General features: G+C 50.3%; 2 protein-coding genes across 3 annotated transcripts in view; both read left to right on the forward strand.

The window, feature by feature from the left end:
• Positions 1-12,333: 12,333 nt before the first annotated feature.
• Positions 12,334-13,695, forward strand: LOC119941624 (collagen alpha-1(I) chain-like). Its single transcript, XM_038762168.1, has one exon. It carries the CDS (start codon positions 12,334-12,336, stop codon positions 13,693-13,695), a length of 1,362 nt encoding a protein of 453 aa, XP_038618096.1.
• Positions 13,696-13,899: 204 nt separating this feature from the next.
• The window catches only part of CDK8 (cyclin dependent kinase 8), a 92,459-nt gene continuing 89,723 nt past the window's right edge, over positions 13,900-16,635 (forward strand). The window contains exon 1 of one of the 2 annotated variants that reach the window (XM_038761883.1): positions 13,900-14,134. In XM_038761883.1, the coding sequence (XP_038617811.1) occupies positions 14,007-14,134 (128 nt within the window). In that variant the 5' untranslated portion in view covers positions 13,900-14,006. The remainder of the gene's footprint in view (positions 14,135-16,635) is intronic. The other variant, XM_038761881.1, reaches the window with a different exon arrangement.

Consider the following 16,635-nt stretch of genomic DNA (forward strand, 5'->3'; position numbering starts at 1 on the left):
AGTACGTTTGGTTTTGTTCTCTGTCTCCCCCTTTTTGGCTGTGAGCCCACTGTTGGGTAGGGACCGTCTCTATATGTTGCCAACCTGGACTTCCCAAGCGCTTAGTACAGCGCTCTGCACACAGTAAGCGCTCAACAAATACGACTGAATGAATGAATGAATGCAGGCCTGAAATCGGAGGCTCAATTATCAGGACCATGGAGAGGTCTGGGCGCCTCCGCCTGGTTTTCACTTTTTTAAAAAAATGGTATTTGTTAAAAAATACCATTTTTAACAAAAAATTTGTTGAAAAACAGTGCCAGGCACAGTTCTAAGCGCTGGAGTGGATACAAGATAATCAGGTTGGATGCCCCAGATGGGGCTCACAGTCTTAATTCTTTTAGACTGTGAGCCCACTGTTGGGTAGGGACTGTCTCTATATGTTGCCAACTTGTACTTCCCAAGCGCTTAGTACAGTGCTCTGCACACAGTAATCAATCAATCAATCAATCAATCGTATTTATTGAGTGCTTACTATGTGCAGAGCACTGTACTAAGCGCTTGGGAAGTACAAATTGGCATCACATAGAGACAGTCCCTACCCAACAGTGGGCTCACAGTCTAAAAGGGGGAGACAGAGAACAGAACCAAACATACCAACAAAATAAAATAAGTAGGATAGAAATGTACAAGTAAAATAAATAAATAAATAAATAAATAGAGTAATAAATATGTACAACCATATATACATATATACAGGTGCTGTGGGGAAGGGAAGGAGGTAAGATGGGGGGATGGAGAGGGGGACGAGGGGGAGAGGAAAGAAGGGGCTCAGTCTGGGAAGGCCTCCTGGAGGAGGTGAGCTCTCAGCAGGGCCTTGAAGGGAGGAAGAGAGCTAGCTTGGCGGATGGGCAGAGGGAGGGCATTCCAGGCCCGGGGGAGGACGTGGGCCGGGGGTCGATGGCGGGACAGGCGAGAGCGAGGTACAGTGAGGAGATTAGTGGTGGAGGAGCGGAGGGGGCGGGCTGGGCAGTAGAAGGAGAGAAGGGAGGTGAGGTAGGAGGGGGCGAGGTGATGGAGAGCCTTGAAGCCCAGGGTGAGGAGTTTCTGCTTGATGCGCAGATTGATCGGTAGCCATTGGAGGTTTTTGAGGAGGGGAGTAATATGTCCAGAGCGTTTCTGGACAAAGATAATCCGGGCAGCAGCATGAAGTATGGATTGAAGTGGAGAGAGACACGAGGATGGGAGATCAGAGAGAAGGCTAGTGCAGTAGTCCAGACGGGATAGGATGAGAGCTTGAATTAGCAGGGTAGCGGTTTGGATGGAGAGGAAAGGGCGGATCTTGGCAATGTTGCGGAGCTGAGACCGGCAGGTTTTGGTGACGGCTTGGATGTGAGGGGTGAATGAGAGAGCGGAGTCGAGGATGACACCAAGGTTGCGGGCTTGTGAGACGGGAAGGATGGTAGTGCCGTCAACAGAGACGGGAAAGTCAGGGAGAGGACAAGGTTTGGGAGGGAAGACAAGGAGCTCAGTCTTCGACATGTTGAGCTTTAGGTGGCGGGCGGACATCCAGATGGAGATGTCCTGAAGGCAGGAGGAGATGCGAGCCTGGAGGGAGGGGGAGAGAGCAGGGGCAGAGATGGAGATCTGGGTGTCATCAGCGTAGAGATGATAGTTGAAGCCGTGGGAGCGAATGAGGTCACCAAGGGAGTGAGTGTAGATTGAGAACAGAAGGGGACCAAGCACTGAACCTTTGGGGAACCCCCACAGTAAGAGGATGGGAGGGGGAGGAGGAGCCTGCAAAAGAGACTGAGAAAGAACGACCGGAGAGATAAGAGGAGAACCAGGAGAGGACGGAGTCTGTGAAGCCAAGGTCAGATAACGTGTTGAGGAGAAGGGGGTGGTCCACAGTGTCAAAGGCAGCTGAGAGGTCGAGGAGGATTAGGACAGAGTATGAGCCGTTGGATTTGGCAAGCAGGAGGTCATTGGTGACCTTTGAGAGCGCAGTTTCCGTGGAATGAAGGGGACGGAAGCCAGACTGGAGGGGGTCGAGGAGAGAGTTGTTGTTGAGGAATTCTAGGCAGCGCGTGTAGACAACTCGTTCAAGGAGTTTGGAAAGGAATGGTAGGAGGGATATGGGACGATAACTAGAAGGTGAGGTGGGGTCAAGAGAGGGTTTTTTTAGGATGGGAGAGACATGGGCATGTTTGAAGGCAGAGGGGAAGGAACCAGTGGAGAGTGAGCGGTTGAAGATGGAAGTTAAGGAGGGGAGAAGGGATGGAGCGAGAGATTTCATAAGATGAGAGGGAATGGGGTCAGAAGCACAGGTGGCCGGAGTAGCACTTGAGAGGAGGGAGGAGAGTTCCTCTGAGGATACCGCTGGGAAGGATGGGAGAGTAGCAGAGAGTGTTGAGAGCCGGGAGGTTGGAGAAAGGGGGGAAGAGACTTTGGGGAGGTCGGACCTGATGGATTTAATTTTGTTAATGAAGTAGGAGGCCAGATCGTTGGGGGGTGAGGGAAGGAGGAGGGGGAGGAACCGGGGGCCTGAGAAGGGAGTTGAATGTACGGAAGAGCTGGCGGGGGTGATGGGCATGGGTGTCAATAAGGGAGGAGAAATAGTTTTGTCTGGCAGAAGAGAGGGCTGAGTTAAGGCAGGAAAGGATAAACTTGAAGTGAACGAGGTTGGCATGGTGTTTAGACTTTCGCCAGCAGCGTTCGGCAGCTCGAGCATAAGAGCGAAGGAGGTGGACAGTGGCAGTGATCCAGGGCTGTGGGTTAGTGGTGCGAGAGCGGCGAAGGGAAAGGGGAGCGAGCGAGTCTAGCTGAGTGGAAAGGGTAGAGTTGAGAGCAGTAATCTGATCATCAAGACTGGGTAGAGAGGAGAGGGCGGCGAGGTGGGGTGTGAGGCGCTCCGAAAGATGGGTGGGGTCCAGAGAGCGGAGATCTCTGTGAGGGAGTAATACGGATTTACAGGGGAAAGGAGTGGGAGTGAGGAGGCAGGTGAGAAGATTATGATCAGAGAAGCGCTCAATAAGTACGCTTGATTGATTGATTAATTCCCACTTTACAGGTGACGTAAAAGAGGCATAGAGAAGTTAAGTGACTTGGCCAAGGTCACTCCTCAAATTCACTCATCCAATCGTATTTATTGAGCGTTTACTGTGTGCAGAGCACTATACTAAGCAAATAATAAAGATGTTGTTAAACGCTTACTATGTGCCAAGCGCTGTTCTAAGCGCTGAAACTGGCATTAGAACCCAGGTCCTTCTGAATCCCAGGCCCGTGCTCTAACCACTAGGCCCCATTGCTTCTCCTCCTGCTCGAATCACCTCTTCCGGCTCCAGAAGATCTAAAACAGTAGAAGGAAGGGTGTTCCCAGGGCACTGATGAGTGTATTACTCTATTTATTTATTTGTACATATTTATTCTATTGATTTTATTTTGTTAATATGCTTTGTTTTGTTCTCTGTCTCCCCCTTCTAGACTGTGAGCCCGCTGTTGGGTCGGGACCGTCTCTATACGTTGCCAACTTGGACTTCCCAAGCGCTTAGTGCAGTGCTCTGCGCACAGTAAGCGCTCAATAAATATGTTGCCAATTTGTACTTCCCAATCGCTTAGTACAGTGCTCTGCACATAGTAAGCGCTCAATAAATACGATTGATGATGATGATGATGATGATTTATTACTCTATTTATTTATTTTACTTGTACATATCTAGTCTATTTATTTTATTGTGTTACTATGTTTGGTTTTGTTCTCTGTTTCCCCCTCTCCATCCCCCCATCTTACCTCCTTCCCTTCCCCACAGCACCTGTATATATGTATATATGTTTGTACATATTTATTACTCTATTTATTTATTTATTTTACTTGTACATATCTATCCTATTTATTTTATTTTGTTAGTATGTTTGGTTTTGTTCTCTGTCTCCCCCTTTCAGACTGTGAGCCTACTGTTGGGTAGGGACTGTCTCTATATGTTGCCAATTTGTACTTCCCAAGCGCTTAGTCCAGTGCTCTGCACATAGTAAGCGCTCAATAAATACGATTGATGATGATGAATAAATACGATTGAATGAATGAATGAATGAATGAATGAATGAATGTAACAGGCTTCCCTAAGCACTAGGGAACTACAATCCACAGGGAAGAGCCTCCGTCTCTGCTCCTTCTACATATTTTTCAGGATTCAGGCTTGTATCAGGCCCAAGGAGACGGAGGAAAGCTTCCCAAGTCCGGGCCTCTCTCTCGGTCGCTGGAAGAAGAGATTTGACCCCACCATGTCAGCAAGCCAGGATTCTTAAGAGTTCTACTTGTACCTATCTATTCTATTTATTTTATTTTGTTAGTCTGGTTTTGTTCTCTGTTTCCCCCTTTTAGACTGTGAGCCCACTGTTAGGTAGGGACTGTCTATGTTGACAACTTGGATTTCCCAAGCGCTCAGTCCAGTGCTCTGCACACAGTAAGTGCTCAATAAATGCGATTGATTGATTGATTGATTGATTGATGGGCACTGTTCGGTCAGGAGGGAGCGGGAGAAAAAGTCGGTGGGTAGAGAGGAGAGATGCAGAATCGGAGGCAGGGTGCAGCTGGAAACTCTGCCGAGGGGCCAAAGAACAGCATCCAGAGGGCCAAGGATCCATCATCATTTCCATCTTCTCCGCTAATCCCCCTTCACCTGCACCCCTCACTTTACTGGAAGCTATTTTGGGTTTGTGAAATTAACAGTGAGCAGGATTAGTGGGTTCTCAATCCCTTAACCCTGAGATGTCGGCATCCAGACACCGCAGCCCAAGAGACTTCCCTCAGGCTCGCTGCCTGGATAATAATAATAATAATAATGGCATTTATTAAGCGCTTACTATGTGCAAAGCACTGTTCTAATTGCTGGGGAGGTTACAAAGTGATCAGGCTGTCCCACGGGGGGCTCACAGTTTTAATCCCCATTTTCCAGATGAGGGAACTGAAGCACGGACAACAATAATAATAATAAGGATGGTATTTGTTAAGCGCTTACGACGTGCCAAGCACTGTTCGCTCAATAAATACGATTGAATGAATGAATAATAATCATCATGATGATGGCATTTATTAAGCGCTTACTATGTGCAAAGCACTGTTCTAAGCGCTGGGGAGGTTACAAGGTGATCAGGCTGTCCCACGAGGGGCTCACAGTTTTAATCCCCATTTGCCAGATGAGGGAACTGAGGCCCAGAGAAGTGAAGTGACCTGCCCAAAGTCACACAGCTGACAATTGGTTGTCTCCCTTGATGATAATAATACTACTTAATCAATCAATCAATCAATCAATCAATCGTATTTATTGAGCACTTCCTGTGTGCAGAGCACTGTACTAAGCGCTTGGGAAGTCCAAGTTGGCAACACATAGAGACAGTCCCTACCCAACAGTGGGCTCACAGTCTAGAAGGGGGAGACAGAGAACAAAACCAAACATACTAACAAAATAAAATAAATAGAATAGATAGGTACAAGTAAAATAAATAGAGTAATAAATATGTACAAACGTATATACATATATACAGGTGCTGTGGGGAAGGGAAGGAGGTAAAATGGGGGGGATGGAGAGGGGGACTTAATAATAATTCTGGTATTTGTTAAGCGCTTACTACATGCCAGACACTGTACTAAGCACCGGGGTGCTGGTATCCACCCCAGTGCTTACTACAGTGCCTGACACATAGTAAGCACTTCACAAATACCACAGGTATTATTATTATTATTATATAATTTAATCTGGGCTGACACAGTCCATGTCCACATGGGACTCTCAGTCTGAGGGAACAGAGTTTAAATCTCATTTTACAGATGAGGAAATTGAGGGACAGGGAAGTTCATTTATTCACTCAATCACATTTATTGAGCGCTTACTGTGTGCAGAGCACTGTACTAAACGCTTGGGAAGTCCAAGTTGGCAACAGATAGAGACGGTCCCTACCCAACAGCGGGCTCACAGTCTAGATGGGGGAGACAGACAACGAAACAAAACATATTAACAAAATAAAATAAATAGAATAAATATGTACAAGTAAAATAGAGTAATAAATATGTACAAACATATATACATATATACAGATGTTAAGTGACTTGCCCAAAGTCTCCCAGCAGGCAATCGTTTGGTTTTGTTCTCTGTCTCCCCCTTTTAGACTGTGAGCCCACTGCTGGGTAGGGACCGTCTCTATATGTTGCCAACTTGGACTTCCCAAGCGCTTAGTACAGTGCTCTGCACAAAGTAAGCGCTCAATAAATACGATTGATTATGATGATGATGATCAATGGTATTTATTAGGCATCGACTGTATGCAGAGCACTGTATTAAGTGCTAAGAGGCAGAGTCAGGATTAGAACCCAAATCCCGTGTCTCCCAGGCCCATATTCTTTCCTTTAGGCCAGGCAGCTTCTCAATATGTGGGGTTTCAGTAAATACTATGACGACAGTTCATTCATTCATTCAATCGTATTTATTGAGCGCTTACTGTGTGCAGAGCACTGTGCTAAGTGCTTGCGATTGCGAGCGGCGTAAATGAACGTTAACTGAGAAGGCCAATGCGTAATCAAAAGTTCTCTCCACCAGATTGAGTAAAGAAAGGAAATGTACTTGTACTTGGAGAAGCTGCGTGGCTCAGTGGAAAGAGCCCGAGGTCACGGGTTCTAATTCCGGCTCCGCCACTTGTCAGCTGTGTGACTTTGGGCAAGTCACTTCACTTCTCTGGGCCTCAGTTCCCTCATCTGGAAAATGGGGATGAAGACTGTGAGCCCCCCGTGGGACAACCCGATCACCTTGTATCCCCTCCAGCGCTTAGAACAGTGCTTTGCCCATAGTAAGCGCTTAACAAACACCATCATCATCATCATGTACGGATGCATTCTTCTTTATACTCTAAAACACTCAAGTAATTTCCTCCTTAATACCTCTTTTATAAAGGTCGTTATTCACATGCCGTCCTTTTCCAAGATATGCGGTATTTGGGGGGCCTAGATGGGTGAGGATTGTGATGTCGTTTTAATCATCCTCTATAATACAGACACTTCACTTGAAAATATGATAATAAAAATAATCTACAGAGGGTAGCAAGCCTCATGGAAGGAATTACGCAAACCTCGACATTCATTCCCAGAACAATCCACTTAGGTATTGCGAAGCATCAATCCACTTCGCTATTGTAAAGTACCTTGTTAAAGAAGTTAATTCAATTTTCCTAACCTTGTATTCAACAGAATTTTCTTTTATTGGATCATTATAGGGATGGCCTATATCTATATTTGGATGCAAAGCACCGTCAGAGTAAAATGGAGTACTGAAGCAATTATCTGGGTAGCTCATGCAGAAAATAATATCCGCTGCTGAGGGAAACGTCAGGTTTGGGGCCTTAATCACACGGGTGGGCTTTCTATTTTAATCAAGAGTCGCTCAACTTTCCAGTTAACTCTACCTAGGTCGATACATCTGTTGCTATCCTAGATTTTCAGACGTATCTCGGCCTCTCACGCCAAGCACAACAGGCAAAACCGTCCTCTTCCCGAAATCCCTGGAAGGATCGATCGCCGAAGCTCCAAGGAGCCGAAAGAATTTCGGGCCAAGGAAAGGTGATGGCTTCAGTCAACACGCTTTAAATAAGGTGCGGATTGGAGAATAACGCGAAGCTCTATTGTCACTCTGGAAGTTTTTCAAACGTTTCTGAAGAAGGAACCGATTCAGTGACAAAGAACGTGAAGCCAGGGAAATCTGCAAAAAGAAAAGCGCAGAAACTTCAAAGCAAAATTTTTCTAAGTTAGACCTGTTGGGGATTTTCTAAACTTCGCCTTCCAGAATCGGTTGGATGCTGGAAAGAGCACGGCGACTGGAAGTCAGTCAACTTGGGTTCTGATACCAGTCCTGCCACTTCCCAAGCGCTTAGTACAGTGCTCTGCACACAGTAAGCGCTCAATAAATACGACTGAATGAAAGTGGGGCCGTGGTCAAGTCACTTAACTTCTCGGTGCCTCGGTTTCTCTCTCTTCCCACTTAGACTGGGAGCCCCGTGTGGGACAGGGACTGTGTATGATCTGATTATCTTGTATCGACCTCAGTGTTCAGAAACCGGAGTAAGGACAAAGTCAGCGCTTACCAAATGCCACAGTTATTATTTGGGCAAAGGACTTAGCCCATCTGGGCATCGATTTTCTTATCTGTAAAAGGGGGACAGGACTCCTACCTCACAGGGATGTTGAGGGACAGAATGAGGTAAATGACAAAGTGCTTCAGGAAAATAAAGGGGCTCCATCATCATCATCATCAATCGTATTTATTGAGCGCTTACTATGTGCAGAGCACTGTACTAAGCGCTTGGGAAGTACAAATTGGCAACATATAGAGACAGTCCCTTACCCAACTCATGGCTCCACAAATCCAGATGTTACCTTTATTCATGATTTGATTTAGTTAAAATTAAACGGCTCACAGTCCGAACTTTATGATTGATTTTCTTCCTGTCATCATCATCATCATCATCAATCGTATTTATTGAGCGCTTACCTATACTAAGCGCTTGGGAAATACAAATTGGCAACATATAGAGACAGTCCCTACCCAACAGTGGGCTTACAGTCTAAAAGGGGGAACATTAAGACTTTACGCTCTAGGCAGAATTAGAAGTTTTAAAGAGCCCAACTTTGTTCCTTTCTCCCTTTTCCTCCTCCCGCTTCTGCATCCAAGATGGGATGTCTACCTCTGGGCCATTTTCACATTCTCCTCTCAAGCTTATCGGGGAACAGGTTGGTCTCGGGTCACATTAAATCGTTGTGAAATAGAGACAGGCAGTGCCTATTACATGTAGCATGAAGTTCAGATTAACCGATCCTGAGTTCTCATGGCTCTTCAAGTGAAGCGCCAATAATTTGAAAAATGGTTTAAAACGGGTTATTCAGGCAAATAAACTACATGAACAATGAAATTTTCTATGGGAAAATGTATTATTTTGAGCGTCTGATTATTTTGCCGGTGCCCACCTCAAAATCATTGAGTGATTACTTTCGAGATACAGGTCTGGTCCAGGAGTTCATCATCATCATCATCATCATCATCAATCGTATTTATTGAGCGCTTACTGTGTGCAGAGCACTGTACTAAGCGCTTGGGAAGTCCAAGTTGGCAACATATAGAGACAGTCCCTACCCAACAGCGGGCTCACAGTCTAGAAGAGGGGGGGGACAGACAACAAAATGGAACATATTAACTAAATAAAATAAATAGAATAAATATGTACAAGTAAAATACATAGAGTAATAAGTATGTACAAACACAAATGCACATATACAGATGTCAGCTGTGTGACTTTGGGCAAGTCGCTTAACTTCTCTGCGCCTCAGTTACTTCATCTGGAAAATGGGGATGAACATTGTGAGCCGACCCCGTGGGACAACCTGATCACCTTGTAACCTCCCCAGCGCTTAGAACAGTGCTTTGCACATAGTAAGCGCTTAATAAATGCCATTAAAAAAACCCCACCCCTCCGTTTGGTAGCTGGGGCAAGCGACTGCATCAAACGCAACTCGGGGAGAAAATCATCGCTTTTTTTAGTGGGGGGGGCCCCCGACGCAGCGCCCCCCTGCGGGGACTACAAATCCCAGCAAGCAACACTCCGGCCTGTTCCGATTGGACGGGAGTGTCCGGACGAGGGAACTACAAATCCCAACATGCAACGCTCCGGCCTGTTCCGATTGGACGGGAGGGTGAGAACGGGGGGACGCAGCGAACTCTCCCCCCCACCGTCGCGGGGACTACAAATCCCAGCATGCCTCGCTCCGTTCCCATTGGACAGGAGGGTGGGGACGGGGGACGGAGCGGGACCCCCCCACCTTTGCCGGGACTACAAATCCCAGCATGCAACGCTGGGCCCTGTTCCGATTGGACGGGAGGGACGCAGCAGACGCCCCCTCGCGGGACTACAAATCCCAGCATGCAACACTCCAGCCTGTTCCGATTGGACAGGAGTGTGGGAAAGCGGGAACTACAAATCCCAGCATGCACCGCTGCGGCCTGCTCCGATTGGACGGGAGGGTAGGACGGGAGGGACTACAAATCCCAGCATGCAACGCTCCGGCCTGTTCCGATTAGGCAGGAGGGTGGGGACGGGGGACGCAGAGGACTACAAATCCCAAAATTCATATTCATTGAGCACTTACTGCGTGCAGAGCACTGTACTGTTTGGGAAGAACAAGTCGGCAACGTATAGAGATGGTCTCTACCCAACAACGGGCTCACAGTCTAGAAGGGGGAGACACAAAATAAAACAAGTAGACAGGCCTCAATACCTTCAGAATAAACAGAATTATAGCTATGGCAACTGACTCCCCTCTCTGTGGGGACTACAAATCCCAGAATGCAACGCTCTGGCCTATTAATAATAACGATGATGGTAATATGTTGAACATTTACTATGTGCCAAGCATTGTTCTAAGCGCCGGGATAGATCCAAGATTATTCAGGTTGACCGCGTTGGGACTCACAGTCTTCACCCCCATTTGACAGATGAGGGAATTGAGGCCCAGAGAAGTGAATGGGGCTTGACCAAAGTCACACAGCTGACACGTGGCGGAGTCGGGATTCGAACCCATGACCTCTGACTCCCAAGGCCGGGCTCTTTCCATTCAGACACGCTGCTTCTCACGCTGTTTTGCTCGGACGGTTGAGAGTAGCGGGGGACGCAGCAGACACCCCACCCTGCAGGGACTACAAATCCCAGCATGCAACACTCCAGCCTGTTCCGATTGGACGAGAGGGTGAGGACTGGAGACGCATAGGCCTCCCCTCCCTGCGGGGACTACAAATCCCAGCATGCAACGCTCCGGCCTGTTCCGATTGGACGGGAGGGTAGGGACGGGGGACGCGGCGGCCTCCCGAGGGGAAGCCACATATGCATAATAATAATAATAATGATGATGGCATTTGTTAAGCGCTTACTATGTGCAGAGCACTGCTCTAAGCGCTGGGTGGGGAATACGAGGTGATCAAGTTGTCCCACGTGGGGCCCACAGTCTTAATGCACAGTCTCATTTTACAGATAAGGTAACTGAGGCTCCGAAGTTAAGTGACTTGCCCAAGGTCACACAGCAGACACGTAGCGAAGTCGGGATTCGAACCCGTGACCTCTGACTCCCAAACCCGGGCTCTTCCCACTCAGCCACGCTGCTTCTCACGCTGTTCCGCTTGGACGGGAGAGAGGGAACGGGGGACGCAGCAGACTCCCCTCCCTGCAGGGACTACAAATCCCAGCATGCAACGCTCCGGCCTGTTCCGATTGGACGGGAGGGTGGAAAAACGGGGGACGCGGCGGCTCCCCCTTCCAGGGACTACAAATCCCAGCATGCAACGCTCCAGCCTTTTCCGATTCGACGGGACGGTGCGGCCAGGGGACGCAGCCACCTACCGAGGGGAAGCCATATATACATACATGGCTTATAATCATATAAATATCATATAATTATACCATAAATATCAATATCATACAATTATATCATAAATATCAATATCATATAAATATATGCAGTATTTCCATATTCTATGTGTTCTGACGATTTGGACACCTGTCTACATGTTTTGTTTTGTTGCCTGTCTCCTCCTTCTAGACTGGGAGCCCGTTATTGGGTAGGGGCCTTCTCTATATGTTGCCGAATTGTACTTCCCAAGCGCTTAGTACAGTGCTCTGCACACAGTGATAGCTCAATAAATACGATGGAATGAATGAATGAATGCGGGGACTACAAATCCCAGCATGCCCCGCTCCGCCCCGTTCCGATTGGACGGGAGGGTGGGAACGGGGGACGCATCAGACACCCTCCCCGCGGGGACTACAAATCCCAGCATGCCCCGCTCCGCCCTTTTCCGATTGGACGGGAGGGGGGAACGGGGGGGGGACCCATTGGACTCCCTCCCCGCAGGGATTAGACTACAAATCCCAGCAAGCAACGCTCCGCTCTGTTCCGATTCGCCGGGACGGGTGGGAACGGGGGACGCATTGGACTCCCTCTCCGCAGGAACTACAAATCCCAGCATACCCCGCTGCGCCCCGTTCCGATTCGCCGGGACGGGGGGGCGGGGGGGGGAACGCAGCAGACTCCCTCCCTGCGGGGACTACAAATCCCAGCGTGCAACGCTCCGCCCCGTTCCTATTGGATGAGAGGGTGGGAACGGGGGACGCATCGGCCTCCGTTTCCGCGGGGACTACAAATACCAGTATGCCCCGCTCCTCCCCGTTCCGACTGGACGGGAGACGCGTGGGACTCCCTCCCCACGGGGACTACTAATCCCAGCATGCCTCGCTGTGCCCCGTTCCGATTGGACGGGAGGGGTGGGAATGGGGGACGCATCGGCCTCCCTCCCCGCTGGAACTACAAATCCCAGCATGCCCGGCTTCGCCCCGTTCCGGTTGGACGGGAGGGGGGAGCGGGGGACGCAGCAGACTCCCTCCCTGCGGGGACTACAAATCCCAGGGTGCCCCGCTTCGCCCCGTTCCGACTGGACGGGAGACGCGTGGGACGCCTTCCCCACGGGGACTACAAATCCCAGCATGCCCCGCTTCGCCCTGTTCCCATTCGCGGGGGAGGGTGGGAACGGGGGACGCATCGGACACCGTCCTTGCGAGGATTACAAATCCCAGCATGCCCCGCTGTTCCCCGTTCCGATTGGACGGCAGGGTGGGAACGCATCGGACTCCCTCCTTGCGAGGACTACAAATCCCAGCATGCCCCGCTTCGCCCTGATCCCATTCGCCGCGGTTGAGGGGAGGTGGGAAACGCAACAGACTCCCTCCCCGCGGGGACTACTAAATCCCAGCATGCCCCGCTTCGCCCTGTTCCCATTCGCGGGGGATGGGGGGGGGGAACGCAGCAGACTCCCTCCCCGCGGGGACTACAAATCCCAGCATGCCCCGCTGTGCCCCGTTCCGATTGGACGGCAGAGTGGGAACGGAGGGGACGCATCGGACTCCCTCCTTGCGAGGACTACAAATCCCAGCGTGCCCCGTTTCGACCTGATCCCATTCGCCGCGGGGGGGGAGGAAATGCAGCAGACTCCCTCCCCGCGGGGACCACAAATCCCAGCATGCCCCACTCCGCCCCTTTCCGACTGGACGGGAGATGCGTCGGACTCCCTCCCCACGGGGACTACAAGTCCCAGTATGCCCCGCTCCTCCCCGTTCCGACTGTACGGGAGACGCGTGGGCCTCCCTCCCCGCGGGGACTACAGATCCCAGCATGCCCCGCTGTGCCCCGTTCCGATTGGACGGGAGGGTGGGAACGCATCGGCCTCCCTCCCCGCGGGGACTACAAATCCCAGCATGCCCCGCTGTGCCCCGTTCCGATTGGACGGGAGGGTGGGAACGTATCGGCCTCCCTCCCCGCGGGGACTACAAGTCCCAGCATGCCCCGTTCCGACTGGACGGGAGACGCGTGGGCCTCCCTCCCCGCGGGGACTACAGATCCCAGCATGCAACACTCCGCCCCGTTCCGATTGGACGGGAGGGTGGGAACGCACCGACCTCCCTCCCCGCGGGGACTACAACTCCCAGCATGCCCCGCTTCCCCCCGTTCCGATTGGACGGGAGGGTGGGAACGCATCGGCCTCCCTCCCCGCGGGGACTCCAAGTCCCAGCATGCCCCGCCGCTCCCCGTTCCGATCGGAGCGCGCGTGCGCGCGCGCGGCCCGCCGGGGCCCGTAGTTTCGGCGCGCCCACGCGGTCGGGGAGGGGGGGGTCTTTCGCGACGCTTTTGCGACAGGCGGGGCCGTGTTCCGGGGCGCGCGCGCGTGCGCGCGCTCGCTCCCTCCCTCCCTCCCCTTGGCTTAGGCGAGACCGGCTGAGGCGCCGCGGGCCGCTGGATGCGCCGGGCCCCGCGGCCGGTGGTGACGGCGGCGGTGACGGCGGCGGCGGCGGTGTTGGCGGTGGTGTTCCCGTTCCCGCCGGCGGTGGTGTTCCCGGCGGTGTTTCGGGGATCCCGTGGGGTGGGCCGTCGGGGCGCCGGGGGCCCGACGATGGACTATGACTTCAAAGTGAAGCTGAGCAGCGAGCGGGAGCGCGTGGAGGACCTGTTCGAGTACGAGGGCTGCAAGGTGGGCAGGGGCACCTACGGACACGTCTACAAGGCCAAGAGGAAGGACGGGTGAGTCGGCGGCGGCGTCCCCCGGGGCTACCTGCTGAGCGCCTGCTCGGGGGGCCCGCGCGGGGCTGTGCTGAGCGCTCCCGTCGGGCGGCGCAGCGCCTACTAATCATTCATTCAGTAGTATCGGTTGAGCGCCTACTAGTCATTCATTCAGTCGTGTGGGTTGAGCGCCTACTAGTCATTCATTCGGTCGTAGGGATTGAGCGCCTGCTAATCATTCATTCAGTCGTAGGGATTGAGCGCCTACTAATCATTCGTTCACTGGTGGGGATTGAGCGCCTACTAATCATTCATTCAGTAGTATGGACTGAGCGTCTACTAATCATTCATTCAGTAGTATGGACTGAGCGCCTACTAGTCATTTACTTAGTCGTAGGGATTGAGCGCCTACTAGTCATTTATTCAGTCGTAGGGATTGAGCGCCTGCTAATCATTCATTCAGTCGTAGGGATTGAGCGCCTACTAATCATTCATTCAGTCGTAGGGATTGAGCGCCTACTAGTCATTCATTCAGTCGTATGGGTTGAGCGCCTACTAGTCATTCATTCGGTCGTAGGGATTGAGCGCCTGCTAATCATTTATTCAGTCGTAGGGATTGAGCACCTACTAGTCATTCATTCAGTGGTGGGGATTGAGCGCCTACTAGTCATTCATTCAGTGGTGGGGATTGAGCGCCTACTAATCATTCATTCAGTAGTATGGACTGAGCGCCTACTAGTCATTCATTCAGTCGTAGGGATTGAGCGCCTACTAATCATTCATTCAGTCGTATGGGTTGAGCGCCTACTAGGCATTCATTCAGTCGTACGGATTGAGCGCCTGCTAATCATTCATTCAGTCGTAGGGATTGAGCGCCTACTAGTCATTCATTCAGTCGTAGGGATTGAGCGCCTACTAGTTATCAATTCAGTCGTGTGGATTGAGCGCCTACTAATCATTCATTCAGTCGTAGGGATTGAGCACCTACTAGTCATTCATTCAGTCGTATGGGTTGAGCGCCTACTAATCATTTATTCAGTCGCAGGGATTGAGCGCCTACTAATCATCAATTCAGTCGTAGGGATTGAGCGCCTACTAATCATTTATTCAGTCGTAGGGATTGAGCGCCTACTAATCATTCATTCAGTCGTAGGGATTGAGCGCCTACTAGTCATTCATTCGGTCGTACGGATTGAGCGCCTACTAGTCATTCATTCGGTCGTATGGATTAAGCGCCTACTAATCATTTATTCAGTCGTAGGGATTGAGCGCCTACTAGTCACTCATTCAGTAGTAGGGATTGAGCGCCTACTAATCATTCATTCAGTCGTATGGGTTGAGCGCCTACTAGGCATTCATTCAGTCGTACGGATTGAGCGCCTGCTAATCATTTATTCAGGAGTAGGGATTGAGCGCCTACTAATCATTTATTCAGTCGTAGGGATTGAGCGCCTACTAGTCACTCATTCAGTAGTAGGGATTGAGCGCCTACTAATTATTCATTCAGTCGTATGGGTTGAGCGCCTACTAGTCATTCATTCGGTCGTATGGATTGAGCGCCTGCTAATCATTTATTCAGTCGTATGGATTGAGCGCCTACTAATCATTTATTCAGTCGTAGGGATTGAGCGCCTACTAGTCACTCATTCAGTAGTAGGGATTGAGCGCCTACTAATCATTCATTCAGTCGTATGGGTTGAGCGCCTACTAGGCATTCATTCAGTAGTAGGGATTGAGCGCCTGCTAATCATTTATTCAGTAGTAGGGATTGAGCGCCTACTAATCATTCATTCAGTCGTAGGGATTGAGCGCCTACTAATCATTCATTCAGTAGTATGGACTGAGCATCTACTAGTCATTTACTCAGTCGTATGGATTGAGCGCCTGCTAATCATTTACTCAGTCGTAGGGATTGAGCGCCTACTAGTCATTTATTCAGTCGTAGGGATTGAGCGCCTAGTAATTATTTATTCAGTCGTAGGGATTGAGCGCCTACTAATCATTCATTCAGTCGTATGGGTTGAGCGCCTACTAACCATTCATTCAGTAGTATGGACTGAGCGTCTACTAGTCATTTACTCAGTCGTATGGATTGAGCGCCTGCTAATCATTTACTCAGTCGTAGGGATTGAGCGCCTACTAGTCATTTATTCAGTCGTAGGGATTGAGCGCCTAGTAATTATTTATTCAGTCGTAGGGATTGAGCGCCTACTAATCATTCATTCAGTCGTATGGGTTGAGCGCCTACTAACCATTCATTCAGTAGTATGGACTGAGCGTCTACTAGTCATTTACTCAGTCGTATGGATTGAGCGCCTGCTAATCATTTACTCAGTCGTAGGGATTGAGCGCCTACTAGTCATTTATTCAGTCGTAGGGATTGAGCGCCTAGTAATTATTTATTCAGTCGTAGGGATTGAGCGCCTACTAATCATTCATTCAGTCGTATGGGTTGAGCGCCTACTAACCATTCATTCAGTAGTATGGACTGAGCGTCTACTAGTCATTTACTCAGTCGTATG

This window comes from Tachyglossus aculeatus, chromosome 20 (genome assembly GCF_015852505.1).
Source record: "Tachyglossus aculeatus isolate mTacAcu1 chromosome 20, mTacAcu1.pri, whole genome shotgun sequence".
Lineage (NCBI taxonomy): Eukaryota > Metazoa > Chordata > Mammalia > Monotremata > Tachyglossidae > Tachyglossus > Tachyglossus aculeatus.

Bases quoted from the DNA above. Each gene is read 5' to 3' on its own strand.
- LOC119941624 (XM_038762168.1), top strand. From the start codon at position 12,334: ATGGGGGACGCATCGGCCTCCCTCCCCGCTGGAACTACAAATCCCAGC.